Consider the following 20,558-nt stretch of genomic DNA (forward strand, 5'->3'; position numbering starts at 1 on the left):
TCCATTTTGTGACCCTAGTTCTTATACTGTAAGAGAGAGTCAAATGATAAATCCCTATTTACTTTCCCTTCATCATTTAGTATTTTGTAGACCCTTATCATGGCCCCCTCAAGCATCTCTTTTCTAAACTGAATAGGCCTAGACTCTTTGGTCTCTCCATACTGCTAATCTTGTTGAAGGATTGGAATCTGACAGGCTGTGCTGAGGTTGCTTCTGCTATGGCCTCCAACTTGTGACCTCTGGGCTGTTAACTGTGCACCTTAGCATCCACGCTACCCCAGCCAGTGGCACAAATCAACAAAACCTACACACTCTCACATACTCTGAACTGAGGTCCACCTATGGGACAAACACTAATGTCCAAGCCTTTTTTTATGCTGTTGCTGACCCTTAGATATCAGATCTTACAGGAACAAGCACATTTGTTACACTGGCTGCATCCTTCATCTGATGTACTATGAGGTGGCAATAGGGATCTAAGCCAGAAAGCTAGGAGAAAATCTAGTTTGGGCAGAGGGGATTCACATGATTTAGAACCTGGGGGGTTCTTCCTCACGTGTAACAGTGAAGAAGCATGGAGCAGACCATAAGGCCCATGACTACATTGAAACCTCTTTCCTCCAAGGCATATGAAAACCAAAAATACGTCTAGAAAATGTCTACCACTGACCAAATTTTCTGGCATTGGTCTTAAACCTCTACAAAGGCTATTTTCAAGCAAAGAAACCTCAGCAACAACAGAGCCTCAGGTTTTGCCTTGGCTTTCCCCTATTTAACAGATTTTTCCTCATTTTCTTTCTACCCACTAGATGGCAACATTGTGCTTGCTATACAGTACCTTACCCTGTGGCTGGCCTGATTCCCAGTCACACTCAGCTTTCCTGTCTGCTCTGTGGACTGCATCTTCACAATTGCCTAGTTGGCACTTCTGCCCTAAAATCCATGACGTAGTTTCCTTCACAACTACTAGCTTTCCAGCTACTTCTGGAGAGTATGAGGTTTAACATCTCTTAGATCTGGACTTCTTCCACAGCTCTGCTGAATGTTCAGTCAGGCCCGGGGCATTACTGCTATTTCCCAATGTTTCCGATATTATAAATGGAAAACACTACCCCTTTTTTCTTGCTAACCTTCTGCTGAAAACAATGCCTGACTTTGAACAACATTAGTCTCAGAGGGTTTTATAGGCCTGCTTAGCTATTTGCACATAACTTCATATAGTACATATCTGCCCATTGATGAAGGCAGGGTAGATTTGCACCTGTGTAGACATACTAAATCAGAGCTGTATAGCATATGTTTTTGTAGGGTTTATAGATGCCACAAAAAAGACTGCTGGAAGCATTGCTCCTAAATGGAAAGCAGTAATTAGATGTAGACTTCAAGGTGCTGCTTTGTCAAATGAAGTCAAACATTCTCACTAAATACCTTTCAGTCTTATTCCAATGACTAAAAAAATGTTGCAGGGGACAGGACCCAGCATTATTAACATTTATTAAAATGTGATGAGGGGAGGAATAGAATAGAGGCCAGGAAAACTATTTTTGAAAATTCCAATGACTATTTGGTTTTGATGAAATATACTTTTAAACTAGAAGAATTGAAACACAACAAAAATCAAAACTAAGCAACCAACTAGGAACAAGATACCATTCATGAATAACAACTCTGCCTACCATGGCTAGATTTCAGCCTCTTTTCTGACTAGGAGGCTGTTAGTAAAATGAGATTTTTGTGGCTTCTGCCCCAACATAGGCATCAATCCAGATGCAGCATTTTGGCAAAAAACTTGCCACTCCACCCTCCACTGTTGCACCAGCAAGCACAGATTTAAGCTATGAAGAGAATCCCTTGAGTTATGAAGTTGACAGACTTGTTTTATATAAAAACCCTGTGTGTGGGTAAATCTGCCCATCCCTCCCTCAAGCTTCTTGCTACTGAGATGAACCTCAGGTGCTTGTTCTTCTTGGCCCTAATGAACAGTTAACAGCTGCTATGTGTACAAAGCTACCTTTGTGAGAGAACTGGCTAGAAACTCAAAAAAAGGAAAGCAAAGAGTGGTTTTTAGCAATAGCATAACTGAGGGGGTCTCCTTGGGCAGCAGTCCTGGGGGCACCAACTTGGGGACTGGGGCAGGCGGGAGTGCAAAAATAATAGACATCACATCATAGCAGCTGGTGCTGCCTTATGCACTGCCACTACCTACCTACTGCCCTGCTCTTTACATTTCCAGCTGCCTCAACATTAAGGTGCTCATGCCTGGGTCCCCAAGGGCCCAGAAGACAGCTTTGGTTTTTGCATACCCTTTGTTGTCAACCAACACAAAAGGCTTGTGAAGTATTTAAATGAAGTTTGAGAACAGGGTAGGAAATAACAACAACCACCACCACCATCACTACCACTAATAGTAATAATAATAATAATAATAGTCAAATGGTTCTAATGTGAGTTCAGGAGAAGGCAGACACACTCCAAGAACCTGCCAAAATGATCTAGAGGGGGGAAGATATACCCCTCACTCTGTCCCTCGACTGCTAGTGCTTCAGAACTGCATTCAGATTCCTGCAACTTATCACTGCAAAGTGCACCCCTGCTGTACTAACTGGCACCTAAAGAAGCATCATCACCTGTCACAGGTTCGCAAGCAGCTATATGTCGCTTGGAGTGCTGATTTTCACAGCAGGACACTTGCAATGCGTCAGATACAGGCCAGGATCCCTTTTCAAGGGGAAAAGGGAAGGAGAGAAGAGACGATAAGAGAGCAAAGAAACAGGTGTTAAAATACAGACAAGAGAGAGAGAGCAGAAAAAGGGAGATGGCTAATAGAAGTCCCTATGTCCCTGATGGAGGAAGAAAAAACAAAATCAATGAAAGAAGCATGAAATAAAAGAGAAATGATTGGAAATTTAAAATTACCAAAGAGAAAAACTGGGGGAAAGGAGGGCAGTAGGGTCAAGATGGGGAGAAAAATTAGTATTTGTTATTTCCTGGCTTTGGTAGATTGAAATATCTCAGACAGTCAGTCCTTAGTGTCATCATAAATCAGAGTTGAGTGCATCTGTCAAACAAAGTAATGGCTGCCAAAAAGCTGACAAATAGCAGACTTAAAATAGTTCTTTGAGCCTTTTTCTTTTTAAAATGGCACTTTAGACTAGCATAGGCTAAAACATTGGACTTTTCTTGCAAAATAGGATTCCACAACATTTCCTGTTTTTCTGGGTGGAAAAATGCAGAGTACTAAAACCCTGCAGGGGAGGGAACAGAAGCAAAACTTAATCATTGTAACCTTAAGCAAACCTGCAAAATGCAACAGGTAGCAGAGCAGCAACAGCTAAAAACTAACGACAAAAGAACCAGAATGCAGTCTGGAATATTCCCATACATCCAAATACTATACAGTTCTAAGGGTTTCTTTTTTAGAAGAAGAAAAGGTTTAATTTTCACACTTTGGTTAAAAAAGACTTTAACAAAGAAAGATATTCTAAATGTTTAATGAAATATTTTATATTTTTCAAGAGTTACTGGTTATTCAGTGATGTCTTAAAAAATGGTCAGGTTTCCTATCCTGAACCCATCATGCAGTGAAGGTAGGGCACCTATAAAACTGTTAGCAAGGTAACCAGACATATGGTACTCAAAGGTTGGATGGGTGTTCACTTCTCATTTTGTAGCCAACTTTATATCAGTACCAAATAACAAGATAACCAGAAAATACAGTGCAGGTTGGAGTACTTCTACTGGGTATTCTTGCTTCTGTACCTGGCTCGTATGAAAACAGGATGTGTATCTATTTTTTTCCTCCAAAACCATCCAATTCAAAGCTAGTTTTTAAATTAAAAACATTCTTTGATGTTCTTAACAGGATTATGGTAATAGGGCCATTATAGCTTTTGAAAAATCTACAAAGATAAGAAAGCCTACGTCAGTGAATGTCATTAACTTTTGCAAAAGGTATCCTTCCAAGCAGGAGGAAGGCAGAACTGATGAGACAAGAGACACATCAGCTTCAGTCCCTCTGCTGTTACTCAGAGCTTTACCACCCCAATAAACTTTACTTTTACAGGCTAAGAGACAAGCTCAAAACCAATATTAAAAAGCACATTTGAGCAGCTTACATGAAAACAAGTTAAAATTAAATGAGGGAATTAGCGTGCTAAAAAAGTCACCCTAAGAAACAGGATGTCTAGCCACTCAACCCAACTTACAAGTTGTGAATTAGCATCAAGAGTGAAAAAACTGAACACATTTGCTGACTCAGGCATGTCTCACCAATCACACAAAAATTCTGAAGAGGGAAGCACTGCTAATACTGTTACTAATAAGTTTTATAGCATCCATGGCTTTTATTACCTTGCAGATCTGAGACGTATACAGTAAAAGTTTCTTATGATCCAGTCTCTCCTTGTGTTTCTGGAGATAGTCACGTAAACTTCCATATGGTAAATATTCCATTATCAACCTCAGATTTCTGCGTCCTTTTAAAATATGTATCAGGTTAAATGTTTTATTTTTCAGTAGAAAATTATGGAACATAAACAATTATAAATTGCCAAAGATAAATAGCAACTAGTGCTGTTAATAGTTAAATGTTTTGCTCTGCAGGGTCTTTGACTCTTGCTCTGTCAGAGTATGCATAGATCCATTCCTTACATGACTGAGCAACTAGAACAGTCTTATTATCTTTTATCACATAAAATTTTCCGTCTATAAAGGAAGTAAGATGGTTATACAACTGTGATGTTGTAACTAAGTTATGACACTCTTCTCTAACAACAAACCACTTGCTAATGATGACAGACTGTAATGAAAACCAGCCAGTCTCTTGGTTTCATTCAATGCACCAAAAAGGAGACAGTTTGTGAAACTAATAGTTAGTTACGTAGGGTTACCATACATCCAGGTTTTCCCAGACATGTCCTCTTTTTGCATCCTCCCATCTCTGTCTGGGCAGTTTTTTACAATACCCACAAAGTCCAGGATTTTGCTCTGCTCAGCTTTCACAGCATTTGCCGGCTTGCCCCAGCAAGAAGCTGCTTGAGGCTGGGGAGAATGGGGAAAGCGATTGGAGACTAGGGCATCACATGTCTCTGCATGCGCCCCAGCAGGTAAGTAAGTGCGTGTCTATGTGTGGATTGGCATGCAAGGGGGGTGGGTGCCTGCTGGCACTTGGGGCTGCAGTAGGGTGGGGAAGTGGGGGAAAAGGGTGGGAGGGTTCTTTGGGGGCAGCAGGGAGCTGTGTGGGCAGCAGGGCTGGGAAGGGCAGGGGGCTGCAGGTCAGGAGCGAGGGGTACTGGCAGAGGGCTGCAGGTTGGAAGTGAGGGACACTGGCAGGGCGGGGGTGGGCAGGAGCTGTGGGTCAGGAGTGAGGGGTAGTGACAGGGCTGGGAGGGCTGTGGCTTGGGAGTGATGGGCATCAGGGGGGTGAGGGACTGTGGTCAGGAGCGTGGGACACAGGCAGGGCCAGGGGAGTGTGGGTCCAGAATGAGAGGTATCAGCAGAGACAAGGAGGCTGTGGGTTGGGAGTGAGGGGCAGGGGAAAGGCAGGGCATGGGTATATCCCTGCCTCCTCACAGTCATATACCTCCCTCCCCTGCATAAGTGTCTTCTTTTTCAAAACTGGAAATATGGTAACCCTAGTTAATGTAAAGTCAAATGAAATTCTACTTCACATAGCACATAGTCAGCCCAGGAAATTCACTGCCAGAGCTTTACAAATACTACTTTTGGCTCATTTCACAACTACTAATGTCTCAAGTTTTTCTGCTCAGACTGCCACCCTGGATCAGTCCATTTCATCATGAAGTATTATCATGTCCCCCAGCATTACATAGTTTCTATTTGTAGGGGTAGGCAAAATACAGCCTGCAGGCCATATCTGGCCCACCAACTGATCTTTTCCGGCCCACTGGCTACTGCCAAGAGCCTGAGGAGGGAGGGCTGCACCCCATGCCACTCCACTCTGCCACAGCTGGGGCTGGGCTGGGTCACACACAGATACCTCTGTCCCTCCTGCATCTATCCTCTCCTCTCCCTCCCTTCCCCAGCTTCCTGTCGGTGCTGCAACTGCACAGTCCTGACACCGCACCTGCCGGCAGCTGGGCCTGCATGGGACAGGATGCGATGTAGCATGCCAAGTAGCTGTCCTGCCCACCTGCTGTGATGAGTTGCTGCTGCTGCAGTGCCACTAGAAGGTGAGTCTGTGGCAACCACAGGGGGTGGGGGGACTTGGATTGGGGCAGCCACCCCCGACTTTTCCAGTGTGGCATAGCAGCAACGGCTCATTGTGGCAGGCGGACGTGATGGCTAGTCAGCATGTTGCACTAAGCCTTGTCCCATGTGGGCCTAACTCCTGGTGGCCGTGATGCCAGGACTGTGCAGCGCCAACAGGAAGCTGGGTGAAGGGGGAGGGGAAGAGATGCCTGTACACTGTGCAGCCTGGCTTGGCCCTAGCTAGAGTGGCCTACATGGCCTACAACCCTCCCTCTTTAGGTCCTCTGAAGGCTCGATAGGATCAACTGGCATCTCCCTGCCTGTTTCCCCCCTTCATCCTGCCCTCAACAACTCACCAAAACTCATTAAGTGGCCCTCCAGCCCAAATAACTGCTTACTCTTGAGCTATTGGTTCAGGGGAAAACAACTCTGAAAAATTTTTCGTACCTAACTGTACATATGTGAAGGAAAAATTCCTGTCCAAATAACGAGTAGGCAATCAGTATACTATTACCTTCTTTTAGAAGATTGCTAATCTTATGTCTCTTGGGAGACTGAAATGGGAAACAGGACTCAACTCCTTTGTAGGGCAGGATAGAGGCCACAGACAAGCTCAATACAGCTGTTCAAAGTCTGTATGCCCCAGGAAAATAATTTGGATGTGCTGAGATGGAAAGTAAGAGAAAATCTAACTAATCCTAACTTTGATTATTTAGAGAAAAGAGAGTGAATTTATAGTCTAATTTCAGTAAAAATCAGTATTCATTAAGGAGATAGCCTTCCATATTTCCCATTCCCCAAATGAAATGGTTACGGTGCTGCAATGTGACACTTAATCAAACTACTGCATAATAAACTTTTCATGTAGCTCCTCTGTATTTGTTAATGGAATGATGTGTCAGTAAAACACCAGTCATTTTCTTTTAGGATGATCTGCAGCGTGTGTTTATCTGCCTAAGCCAACAACATTAATAGAAATGCAAATGTGTGAACCTACATAATATGCAGCTGTTGACAGATTATAGTGCTAAGGAATGCCAAGGCATTTGCTGACAAGGTTCTTTGCGTGAATCTGATATCTTTTATTAGACCAACTTAAATAGTTGGAAAACAATTATTAAGCAAGCTTTCGGGTTCAAAAACCCTTTGTCTGGCTAAGGAAGTTTCAGCAGTTGGTGTGAGCTTTTCCTGGTTGGGATGAAAAGTAAAGAAGCCAGAGACTGGTCTGGCATGCATACAAGACAGGTTGTCAGTGAAAATGTAGACTGAGGAATCAGTGGGTGAGAGACAGGCTGGGGGGGTGTGGAGAGAGAGAAAAGGGGGATGAATAGTGGAGAGATACCTAGGGAATCAGATGTCAGGCAGGTTATAATGCGTCATAAATCCAATGTCTATATTTAGTCCATGAGTTTTAGTGTCCAGGAGGCTGATGAAGTGGAGCTCATAGGCTCGTCTCTGGGAAGTGTTTTGTAAGTTTCCTTTGAGGTTCAGGACTGAGAGATTGGAGAGAGAGTGGTTTTCTTGTGAGAAACGTGCCTCCACAGCTGTGAGGGCACATTTCTCACAAGAAAACCACTCTCTCTCCAATCTCTCAGTCCTGAACCTCAAAGGAAACTTCCAAAACACTTCCCAGAGACGAGCCAATGAAATCCACTTCATCAGCCACCTAGACACTAAAACTCATGGACTATAGACATTGGATTTATGACACACTATAACCTGCCTGACATCTGACTCCCTAGGTATCTCTCCACTATTCATCCCCCTTCTTTCTCCTCCCCGCCCCCCGGCCTGTCTCTCACCCATTGACTCCTCAATCTACATTTTCACTGACAACCTGTCTTGTATGCATGCCAGACCAGTCTCTGGCTTCTTTACTTTTCATCCCAACCAGGAAGAGCTCACACCAACTGCTGAAACTTCCTTAGCCAGATGAAGGGTTTTTGAACCCGGAAGCTTACTTAATAATTGTTTTCCAACTATTTAAGTTGGTCTAATAAAAGATATCAGATTCACGCAAAGAACCTTGTCTGCCTGTGCCCTTAGACCAACACGGCTACAACCTACACTCCTGTAACAAGGCATTTGCTGGCATTTAACATCTGAAGTAGGAGACTGTTACTGGTTTAGAGTGGTATTTGATTAACACCTTGGCTGGGGTGCCCAACATAAAACAGAATTTGGTGGGGGGAGGGGTGTTGTTGATTTTTTGTTTTTTAACTCTTGTCTTCTTTCAGAGTGGAAATAAAAAGATGGCAGCTGCCTATAAGCTGGTCAGCTATTTTAGCAGCTTTAAGAGCTTCATTTTTTTGGAAAGTAAAGGGTTTAAAACCAGGAACTGCTTTTCATCTCAAATCCTACTGCAGTCAATGACAACATTTCCATTGATTTTAACAAAGCCAGGATTTCATTCCAGGACTTAAAAGCTTTTAGAACCATTTCCAAGACACTCTCCTTTCCTGGAAGAAAGCCAAGAAGTGGTGACTTTCATTCTGGTGGGATGTTGTAGAACACCAAAAACAATGACCAAACCTGTATATTTTCTGCATTTGTATTGAATTACTTCTGGTTTGCTACACAAACTATTGTCCATACTCCTCATACTGTGTCTTGTTAACATTTAAAAAAGCAATCAGAAAATTAAAGTCAGAGCAGCAGACTGACTGTGTGCAATCAAGTCCATTTAGAACAGGAACGCTGTATGATGAACACCAATTCAAACCCTTTGATAACTGGAAAAGTGATGACTTCTGATGGACTGCCATCTTAGTTTTGCTTAATAAGCATTGTTAGTAAGGAAGACATGTTAAGCCAACTACTTACCAGCACTATAGCACACTCCTTTGTATTTAACAATGTTCTCATGCTGCAGGGATTTAAGGATTTCAATTTCCCTTTCAAAGTCTCGCTGGTGCTCTTCTGTGCTGTGCTGTAGCTTTTTCACAGCCACCACCTCGCCAGTGTTGTCTTGGAGTGGGTCATACCGGCACATCTCAACACTGCCAAAATTACCCTGGACAATAAAATAAATATTTTAACTAAAAAAATCCCACAGTACATCAGCTTTCCCATCCTCTGTAGGTACCTACATCAAGGTGAAGCAGGGTAAGATTTACAACTACAACATCTAACAGTGTGGGAAAGAGTGAGTGATATTGCAAGGGATTGTTTTGGTGAACGTCAAGGACAGTCAGGTGAGGGTTTGGAAAACAGATGGTCAGACAGGAAGGAAAAAAGCAGCCAAAATGCAAGGGTAAGAGAAAGAGACAGATACAGAGAGAGATAAGCTACCCTGTCAAATGATTCTTTCCCATAAGAAAAGGAGCGGGACAGGGTAGGAAAACATTAAAAAGATCACTTTCTTTGTGGCCTCTTGGTAATTTTCTCCTCTTCCTACCCTGTTACTGTATTTTTTTTACTTTGTATCTATAGACCAAGCCTGTTGTTTTTTTTTCCTTTTTAAATTTCTCCTGCTCACAGCCCTCCTTGTTTTTTGGTTGTCTTTGTCTCTCATGTCTCTAATCTGTTCTCCTCCTGCTGACAGTTTATATTTTCTTTGCTTGTCTCCTTGTTGCCTACCACTGTCTACTCCTTTCCTCTTCTCCCACACTAATTCTTCATAGAACTATCCCTGCCTCACTCATTTACTCTACCTTTCTCTTCCTAGAAAAAGACTCTTTCCCCAGCATTTCTCTGCAAGCCATCTGCAAATGTTGGCAATGCTGGTGAAGTAAGTTTGCAATGTGGCTGCAGTGTGTCATTTACGCTATGCTTGGATTCATAAGTCTCTGATTCCGTGTGGTCAGCAAGTCAATCTGTGACAAAAATAATGAGGAATGGTCCTTAAAAAGCAAGTGCATTTAGTTGGACTTTTGGCAGTTATACCACATCATCTAGCTAGCAGTGCTTTCAGGCAGGCAGTCTGCAGGGATTTGCTAAATGTGTAGCCCAACATAGGTTCCACAAACTTTCAGGGCCTGCCATTGATAAAGACATGATTGCACATAAAAAACACATGCACATGGCTGCCTTATTCAAAATCTGTTTAGATACAAAAACATATTTAAGAGAGCTAATTAACAATTTAAAATTATTCCTAACTATAAAAAATAAAAACAAATACAAAAAAAATCTCTCTCAGTATTTACAACACATTTATGAAATTTAAGTCCTCAGTACCACTATGGCAGGTGTAGATCAGAGCTCCATTCCAGAATTCTACTCTGCTCTTTTCAATGGCACCATATCCAGTGTTTGACCAACAATTAAGGAAGGAATGTGGTCATTATGCTTGTGTCTGACTTGAACTGCATTTATACAACCTATTTCAATAGCAAAGATTCAAAGAAAATGTATGACAGGTCAGCAGGGGAAAAATTAATAGTGATTTCATTCCAGTCAATTAAAGCAGTTCAAAACTTCCTACCTTGCCAAGTTGTTGTAAGAACTTAAGGTGTCTTTCTTCAAATTGTGTTGGGTCACGGTCTTGAAAAGCCTCAGAGAATCCAAGAGCACCAATTCGCATGTTTGGCAACATGTCACTTTCTGTCAGTAGCTCATAATCTAGGCAAAAAGCCCCAAGAAAACGATGAAAGGGCAACCACTATTACAATGCTGTTATTCTCCCCATCTCCAGGCCTACCCTGAAGACTGTAAAATGTCAGAAGTTTCCTTAATGCTTAGTTTCCATGTGCTACTTTGGTGCATAAACAATGGGATATTAAGTCAGGAAATCTGTGACACTCTGGATAGTCCTGATCTCCAAAACTGACTTCTCTAGACAAATGACTAAGGACAAGCCTGGACTTAAGTACTTCCCTTTACGTATTTTTGCAGCATAATCCTTGCTCTTTTAAAACATAGCTTTTGCCACAGAGGGAAAAATTCAAAATCCAGAAAGGTATAACCAAATCTGGGACTAAATCTGGGGGGAAAGTAGAAAGTTTTATATTATTTATCCCATTATTGGGAGAAAGTACAAAGACAACTGGTATAATGTACATCACGAAGAGAGCAGGACTACAGTAAAACATCACTGCCTTCATTATTTACTGCATGGGAATGCTCTCAGGCCCAGTCAGATACCAGGACTTAGTATAGCACTGAGCAGACATTATAGGACCACATAACAAAAAAGACTGTTGTTGCTGATCTGTCTAGTACCATGTAGTCCATTCTCTTTCCTTCACAAGTTTACCTGGAGTAAACAAACTGTTAAGATCACGTATTATGGCCCTGAATGAGGGCCTGAAGTCTGGCTCATAATCCATACAGTTGTTTATAAGATTTGCAAGTTCTGTCCAGTTTGGAGCAGGAAGCTGGTGCCTATCTTCATAAAACTGGAGTTTCTATGATAAAAAAAATAAAAGATGTCTTAGCATTTAACACCTTCCTCTTTATAACAAATGTAATGTATGTGGCAGAGCAGCCATTTCTGGGTTAAAAGAATGACGTCTTTCCATTGCACAGGTAATTTTATGAAGTCCGTTTGGAATGGAGCCATTAAAAAAGCTTTGTCTACTTCCTCTAGTTATAAACACCTCCTCCTGGTTAAGGGAGAGTGTGGGTGAGTTGGAGGGGCTTGTTTCTTAGAACCCTTCCTCTATCCCAAGGCTCTTCTGGGAACCTGTTACATTATGAGCTGGCTAATTGAACTAGAAGAAGACTGCATAGCAACCAAGATGAGATCAGGCTCTTTGTGAAGGGAACATGTAAAATTGTCAAAAGCATCTAAAAAGGCTGGGTTTGTGTTTAAGAGACTCTCATGTCAGCCTCCAAAAAGGCAGGTGCGGTGGATTAAATGTCTCTGCATATACACGCACACATTTTTTTTGGAAGAAAAGATCATGGGACAATTTTAATGCCATGTTCTATTTTTGTGATACAGGTACAAGTCCTCCTGCAATGCACAATTTGGACCTTGGAGTACCTGAAAGACCTAACATGACAGCATTAAAACATTCACTTTAAGGGTGATCAGAAAATATAATAAAGCAAAGACCAAACTGAGAATTAGGAATGTTTTGCTGATGTAGAGGTCCTGACATACTCCTTGGCAAAGGGCACCCACACTGGTCTCAGCTATACCAGCAAAGCTGCCCTTGTTTGGCAGTGCTGAAATACCACCATTCCCAAAAGCAAAAGATGCAATGCCAGTAAGAGTGTAGGTTTGCCAATATAACTGTACCTACACTAGGGGCTACTGTGTCACAACTACAGTGGTCACAGATCACATCACTTCTTGTCCAACATGTACCTATGCTGGCAGAAGTCAGTAGGATTGATCTGGCCAAGGAAATATGATGGTCACAAATACAGTAACAATAAATTAGTCCTCTGTGTCACTACTTACTCTTGGAGAATCTAGTGCACCAAGAGGCTTGTCTCCCCCACTGCAGATTTCCCACAAAGTAGTACCAAAACTCCACTTGTCTGTTGCCAGGCTTAGCTGTTTGGGATTTTCAATGCATTCTGGTGGAACCCAAGGTATTCTTTCGAGAAGAACTGTGTAATCATGGATACACAACAGTGTGTCAGGAATAATGATGTGGTGTCTACTTTCAGCGGCAACATTTTAAATAATTACAATGGACTAGGCAAAATTTCTATTTTTGCAATAAAATACTTCAGGTAGCCTCAAATGGGAAGTTCAAAACGGCAGCACCTGTTACATTCTAATTATTACCCATGGACAAGCCAGGAACAGTATAAATGTAGCAAAACAGCTCCAACATTAACACTGAATGAAGCAGTGTTAAAAGTTGGGAGTGGTTTTCTTATGTTTATCTCATTCCCTGCTTGTCCAATCAGAATGTATCTGCTGCCACTCTTTTGACGTGCACTCCTTTTACAACGGCTCCAAAAGCATGTGTGCCCTCAGGTAGTTTTGTCTTTCTGAACAACAGCAGGACATGTGCCATATAACAGCATGGAGAAAGCCCCTTACTTGGTGAAAGTGTTTCGCTTAAAACATGAAATAAATAAACTTTGTTAAAGTATCAGTGTTTCCAATGCACCATCTTAACTTGTTTGTTTCTCTCACAGATTATTTTAAAAACCCATTTGCACACACAAAAAAAACACAACACATTTTTTATTATTTTGCTTTTGGTACCCATATATAGAGGATACACTTGTAATCATTGTCTATCAGGGTGGTTAGGGAGTCTTGAAGAAAAGATGGAGGAGCTTAATTTAATACAGCAGAGAGGAGAAAGGAACAACAATACTAATATTTTTTCAGTGCTACAAACAAAAGCCGAGACAGTTTACTCAAACACTTACTGTCTTTCGGCAAAACTGTAATGCTGATGCCAGGATCACTAAGTTTAATAAATGGGAGATTTCCAGATTTCCTATCTTCCTCTCTGATAAGCAAGATATTTTTTGCACATACGTTCCCATGAACCAGACCTTTATCTTCCTGATAAAGACAAACACATTTTTATGTATATAAACATGCACAAGTACCACTTAAAGAGACATTTTACACCAGCTTATACTGCAAAATCATAAAAACATCAAGGAAAAGGTTCAGCTAATAAATTTCACCTTACAGAAACACATGGAGACCACAACATTATTTATTGCTGGAGAGGCCAGAAAATTCAAATCATGCCAATCACCTACCTAAGTTCTGAATCTGGTAATCTTTTACATGCATGGTATGGTAACATGGATACCAAATAAGGCCCTGATTCCAAAATGTGTGATATGTGGGCAGAGCCATCTCTAGGGGTGTGGGGGCCCAGGGCATATCAGTGGGGGGAGGTGGGGTGAGCGGCCAAAGTGGCCAGAGCTGGCAGAGAAGGGGGAATAGCAGCCAGAGCCAGCAGTGCTTGGTAGCAACGGTGCATGGTGGCTGTGGCAGGGCCAGGACTGTCCGCGGGGCCCCCCAAAGCTCAGGGCCTGGTATGGTCGCTCTGATTCATGTCCCCCTTAGGGACGGCCCTGTATATGGGTGGATCTTTGTGCTCATAAAGGGCCCTGGTGAAGTTAAACAGGCCTCCACAAGCACTTGCTGGGTCAGAACTAGTTTCTAATGCAGTAAAGCAGTACATCTTCTGCAGTATGTAAGCAATTTGGGCAAAGCAGTAGGTTTTTAAGTAGGGTTAGCTACTAATGCTATCAGAGGATAATTTATAGCAAGCATAGCAAGTAGAAAAGGCAGAATACAGGAAGGATACCTGAAAATGTGGGCTTAAGGTGAGGATTCTTAGGTGGAAAAAAGGGACTATGTGGTAAATACAAGGGAAGAGGAAATACCATCGGCTCATGAGGAGGCATGACAGAAGGAACAAAGCCAACAGTATCAGGGAGGGGAAGGATATTGCGTCGCAAGCGGTTTCAGAAGTATGTAGGGAGAAACCAAGAGAGAAATAAAGCAGTATGAGAAAAGATTAACAAGGGACCAAACCCCATAAACTGCTGAACGAGAGAATGACAAAATGAAATCTGCCTTTACTATGTACAAGGGTTGGCAGCTCTTGGCTGTATCACTGATTTCTGTGACTGAAATGCACTATCTTAAAGCAGAAATTAGTCTAGAAATTCACAAATGACTAACTTAGAATGAAACTAACCTTCTGTTTTCAAAATCCCTCCCGACTTCAATGGGAATCATAAATCTCCCTTAATATGCTTGGAAGCACGTAAGTTTGATCATCAGGAGAAAACAAACACAAAGTACTTACTAGAAAATGCATGGCCAATGCCAACTGTTTAGCTACTTCCAGTTTCCACAAGATGTTAATAGAATTTTTGTTCTTTTTCAAATATGTGTCCAAAGATCCAAATTTTACATACTCCTGTACCAGGATATCTGAGATTTTAAAAAGAAAAGCAAAATCAAAATTCCAAGCCAGAATATTTATTTGGTAATTATCTTTCCAGTTCTTTCATTGTAGCTAAGTACAGTTTTGAGATTTAATTCAATGTCATATCATATTAAAATGCCACGGGACTTCTATATTCTGCGTTTTCAGTTCATTGCATAACTACTTAGTTGGTTTCCTTATGCCAACATGAAAATATTTCTAGTTAAGATTTCTAATAGTCTATTCTTTTTGATTAAATAAGCAACTACTAAGGTGAAGGTCCAATTTATTTCAAATATGTCTTCCCTTCACCCAAAAGTGACAATGTAATAAATTACATTTTTTTTCAGTACTACCAGTATCACATTAATCAAACCAAGATTATTGTTTCAAATAATTACTTTCTAATGTGGCTGCAATCTTTATTATTATTCTGTTTGTAAACAAAACTTTCATTCTTCTGAAATAAAATGTTGTTGATTCTCCTAATGACTCATCACATCCTTGCTGAAACAGCTGTTCCCCTTTGAAAATAGAAGCTGATAACAGCTTGGCTTGTAGAGGTCCAGGAAGGACCAAGTATTAATATGGTGACATGCCTTAACAACCTTCCAATCAAGGACACAGGAAACAAAAAGACTGTTTTTAAATGTAGATAAGCAACACAGCTACATGGATGCTATCTAGCTTCATGTTTCCATTAGAAATAATTAATTTCTTGCAAGTGAACCCTGAATTCATGCTTTCCATTGTAAATGGATCATACAGTAATGTTCTTCATCTGGCCTTCAAGCACACTAAAAACCATTGGAATTACAGTGTGTCGCTTATTTTATAGGCACTTAGCAAGAAAAACAACCACCACAAATCCTGGCTCACAGCGTAGCTTTCCAGAGAACACTTGGCATTTTTACTATTTTTAACAGTTTTATTCAAATCACACCAGACCTATCAGAATTATATCAGTAAGTTAGTTGCTAACATAAGAGATTGGCTCCTTTTCAGTAGATTAGGCCATGGACAGACATGCATATGGAGCGTTCCAAATTCCACTCTAATTTGGAACACTTCAAAGTGAGAGCATTTCAGTGATGTAAAGGTGAACTTTCATCCCCAGGACTCACCCTTTCTCCTTGCCAGTGCAATTCAAAACAGCCACAGTGGCATGCAGCAGTGCTGCTCTCCAGGCAGAAGGTATGATGAGCAGCTGCTCAGTCCTCCAGCATCCCACACAAAGCTCTGCTCCTCCCCTCCCCTGTGTGGGGAGAGGGACAGTACCAAGCAAAGCACTGTTGCATACCAGAGGACTAAACAAGGCCCACCCACCTCTCCTGTTTCAAGAAATGCTTCAAAGATGTTCCTCATGATTTGAAGATCATTTCTGAAGCACTTCATTATCTGTATGCTTGCCATGTGGAGCACTTCAAGCAGGATATTTGTCTATTGCACTCCAAGCAGGATATCTGTCTATTGCCTGTGGAAGTTATATAAATGAATCATTTGCATGTAATAGATAATGGATTATAATTATGATCTTAAGGAAAAAATAATTACTGAACTTATAAACAAGCTAACTTAAGATGCAATTCTCCAACGATATAATACAGTAGAGTATTCAACCAGTAAGCCGTGAGAGATCATGCTGCCTTGCAGAAACATGGAAATCAAGGAGAAATAGCAAATACAGAGGAATGTAAAAACTGGAACTAACAGTGTCGAAATAGAATTGGGGGAGCGGAAGGGGAAGAAAAAAAAATTAACAAAACCTCAAAAGCCAAGTGTTCTTAACTGGGGAGTCATGGTACTGCCCCTTCCATCGTGCTAAACAGGAAGGGGAATCTGCACCTGGGCAAACTAAGTTAAATTGGGTGGCCATTTTTAACCCAGTCTAACCTCTTAGTAACCCCTGCCACCCAAATGGCTGCACTTAACCTATTTGTTTCTCTTGATAAAAATTCTGGTCAGTGGCAGAGCAAGCTTGTAAGGCCACTACCAAGTTCTTTCTTTATTAGAGGACATAAGTACTAGTGTTGTTGTAGCAGAGATGATCCAAGGAATATAGAAACAGCAAGAGTTGTTAGGTAACAAATCTATTACCGTTCATATAGCTGTGAGAGATGTTGGACAAGCTTTTGAACACAAAACGACCTGGGGATGGGCATTTAGCACTCAATAACTTGTCCAACATCTCTCCTACCTACGTAGTTGGTCCAATAAAAGATACTGGAAATACAAGGACATGTACACCTTATAATGAAAGATAAATAAAATTTAGGATCCCAGAACAGTTTGTTGGCAAAACATTTGCAAATGCCCTTTAACTGAATTCAGGGCATGTCAAATAGCAATTTTGTCCCTGCATTAAGCCAATGATAAAAACAAAAAAGAAATGCTAACACTTTTATATTTACACAGTTATTCTAGAATGTGTTATCTGTTACAAATGGGGAATCTAGAAAGAAACAGTACACTAAAATAATTTGGAAATCTCTAAGAAAACTAGATATGGAAAAAAGTTTATTTAACAAAAAATTGTACTTATGCCTATGGTAAAAGAAATGAAAAAAAAAACCATGATTCTAAGAAAAAGGGATTTCCTAAAATAAAATACATTAAGACAAATTTGAATAAAAAATTAGATGGTTAGCTCAAATAAAGGCCCGGTGCTATCTATAAATAAAATCCTATCTAAAAGTTTGAAGTTGCTTAGAAATAATTATAATGCTAAAGGCTGAACTAAAGACATTCTACATTTTACCACAGTTTATACAATTTTATTTATTTATTTTTAAATGATGGGCTCCTGCATTTTCAGAATTGGTTGCCTAAACTGCACCTTCCAAAACTTCCCACAATATTTAGCACTTGGTCAAGCAAAAGAATATTAAAGTATGTATTTCTGTGCAGGGCAAACACCAATTTCCTTGAGCAATCAAGCATTTATACTTACAATTAAAAATCAGGCATGTGCAAAAATTTACAGAATTTCACAGTCTGGATTCAGATTATTTGGAAAATTGACTCCCAAAGGGTCTGGTTATAAACTATACATATGCCAAAAATCATCTGCAAAAGCTACAGTGTACATTCCCATAATCCATGCAAGTTTTCCCATAGTGTTTCCTGATATCTCTTTATTACTTCAATTCCTGCTCGGTTCATCAGTTTTAAGATGGTACAATGATTATTAGTTGTGCACCAATAAAGATTTTCTTGGTTGATACTGATAGTTGATTATTAACCAGCCATATCGGCTGATACCGATCTGATAACTGATTAGACAGGAATGCAGCCAGGTAAATTATACAGCAGTGTCCTGCCAGTAAGTCTGTGGTGGGGGAAGGGGAGGGAAGGGGCACTGGGGGGCCAATTCAAGGCCCCCACAGTAAGGAAGGAAGGAAGGGAGTGGGGCAGGGGCTGGGGTAGGTGCTGCCCAGCCAGGGGAGTGAATGGGACCCTGGGGCTGGAGCCACAGGTGGCTTGTCAAAGGGGACATAAGGGGGTAAGGAGGGGGGTGGCTCCTTGCTAATATGAGCACCACTGTGCGAGACATGGAACCATGTGCCCCCCCAGATTTGTGTGCGGGACAGAGGCGGGCTGCCTGCTGCGGGCTAGAGCTGGGCTGGGGCTGGGGCTGGGCTCGGAGCAGAGGCAAGCAGGGTGGGCAGCAGTGGTGGGAAGGGTAGTTACAATGGAGCTCGGGTGAATTTTGGGATGGCTATAGCCCTCCAAGTACCCCCTTAGTGCTGCCCCTGCTCAGGGCACTCTGCTCTGCTGCCTTTCCCTTGGGAGCCCTGCGCTGGCCACGTGCCCCCTGCCCACTCTACAGCATGCAGCTCCTGTGGAAAAGGCAGCAGAGTGGAGTGTCCCGAGAAGGTGCGGTGCTGGGGGGGGCTATAGCCACCCCAAAATTCACCCTAAACTGCCCCCCTGTAGCCATACCTCTCAGCACTGCTGCCTGCCCCATGCAGCTGAGTATACCCTGCTCCCGCCCGCTCCAAGTCCAGCCCTGACCCAGCACACCCTGCCAGGAACAGGCTGGCACTGCCCCTGGCCCTGAGCCTGCAGCAGGCAACCTGCCTCCACCCCACACACAAATCTGGAGGAGACATGCCCCCCATGCCTCCCCTGGGGGTGCATGCAATGATGGGGAGTCACCTCCTGCAACCCCCCACGTCCCCTGGACGAGCTGCCTGTGGCTCCATCCCACACATTTACAGCCCTGGCTGAGCAGCACCTGCCCCTGCCCCAATTCCCCCCTCCCTCCCTGTGAGGGGCCTCAATCTGTTCCCCCCATGCTCCCTCCCTCTCCCATACCCCCTCTCCCCACAGACTTACTGCCAGGATGCTGCTCTCAAAGTTGCCTAGCTGCATTCCTGTCTGTGTGCATGTGGCATTTATTGGTGACATTATCGGCTACACCAGCCCAAAAAACCCGATAGCCGATAATGTTGAATTTCCTTTTATCAGTGCTATCTGATATATGACTGATATACTGGTGCACCTCTAATGATTATGCAAATAAACTCTAAAGCAGGTTTCTAAAGTGACAAAAACAAACTACCAAATAAAAGTTGTGTGAAATTAAGTCATATAATTATTGCTGTTACTTACTCTCCTCTCCACAAACACAGACTCCATAATTTAGTACCAGGTGCTTGTAAGAAAGCTGGCTCATCATGCTTGCTGCCTCAAAGAAAGACTGCAAAGGAAGAGTATAGAGCATAATAATCAAAGGAGATGATGCAAATAATAAGCTATTTGGAATTAAACCTCTTAAAGCAACCTACATTTTTCAAACAACTTCAATTCTTAAGCATGAAGCAAGGTGCCAGTATAAGAGGCTGTGTTGCTGTTTGTTTGCACACTGTATTTTAATAATTGCTTTATGCACACTGTTGGGCAACCCATGTGTGTAATATAATTTATTGGTGATGGGGAAAAAACCTTATGTGTGGAGAAAGAAGCTTTACACATACAGAAAATAAGTGGTGTTCATACAGAACTTCTTCTAACCTCTAGTGTACACCTGAACTTTGGAAAGGGGGGCAAGACCAACAAATGGAAAGTGGTTAACTGGTCAAAAGTTTTGGTGTACAGTACTTCATTTCATTTGAATGTAATAGATTGGGTTTAGATTTCCTTTTAGATCCAAACTCTCTACTTTGTGCTGCTCAGGAAATGAAAGGGGCTGGATGCTGGCTATATGTGGGCAATTGAAAATTCCCCCAGTCACAGGTGATGCAGAGGGGAGCACATGACGCACCTGAGATTGGCCCTCACTGGCTGGGGACTGTGGGGGGGTGATGGCCAGTGCCCCCCTGAAATTGTGGGAGCACTGAGAGAAGTGCCGATGGCACTTCTGCTGGCAGCAGAGATTAGCCACTGGGGGATGCCCCCCGGTGCCCCCTCCAGCATCAGGAGCCATGAGTTGCCCATGCCCCGAGTACAGCAGAAGTGGGGGGAAGGAGGGTTGAAGTTCTCAACTGATATACAGCCATCACAGCCTCTCCCACCAACCCACTGAACCAC

At 42.2% G+C, this 20,558-nt stretch overlaps 1 protein-coding gene across 1 annotated transcript in view; it reads right to left on the reverse strand.

The window, feature by feature from the left end:
• The window catches only part of JAK2 (Janus kinase 2), a 93,798-nt gene that overhangs the window by 15,132 nt on the left and 58,108 nt on the right, over positions 1–20,558 (reverse strand). The window contains exons 13-20 of the mRNA XM_019555155.1: positions 19,641–19,728; positions 14,904–15,031; positions 13,495–13,633; positions 12,563–12,714; positions 11,408–11,558; positions 10,637–10,773; positions 9,034–9,223; positions 4,351–4,475 (exon numbers count right to left, since the gene is read on the reverse strand). Of these exons, the coding sequence (XP_019410700.1) occupies positions 4,351–4,475; positions 9,034–9,223; positions 10,637–10,773; positions 11,408–11,558; positions 12,563–12,714; positions 13,495–13,633; positions 14,904–15,031; positions 19,641–19,728 (1,110 nt within the window). The remainder of the gene's footprint in view (positions 1–4,350; positions 4,476–9,033; positions 9,224–10,636; positions 10,774–11,407; positions 11,559–12,562; positions 12,715–13,494; positions 13,634–14,903; positions 15,032–19,640; positions 19,729–20,558) is intronic.

The sequence above is a fragment of the Crocodylus porosus genome, unplaced genomic scaffold (assembly GCF_001723895.1).
Source record: "Crocodylus porosus isolate Cpor-Errol unplaced genomic scaffold, CroPor_comp1, whole genome shotgun sequence".
Classification (NCBI taxonomy): domain Eukaryota; kingdom Metazoa; phylum Chordata; order Crocodylia; family Crocodylidae; genus Crocodylus; species Crocodylus porosus.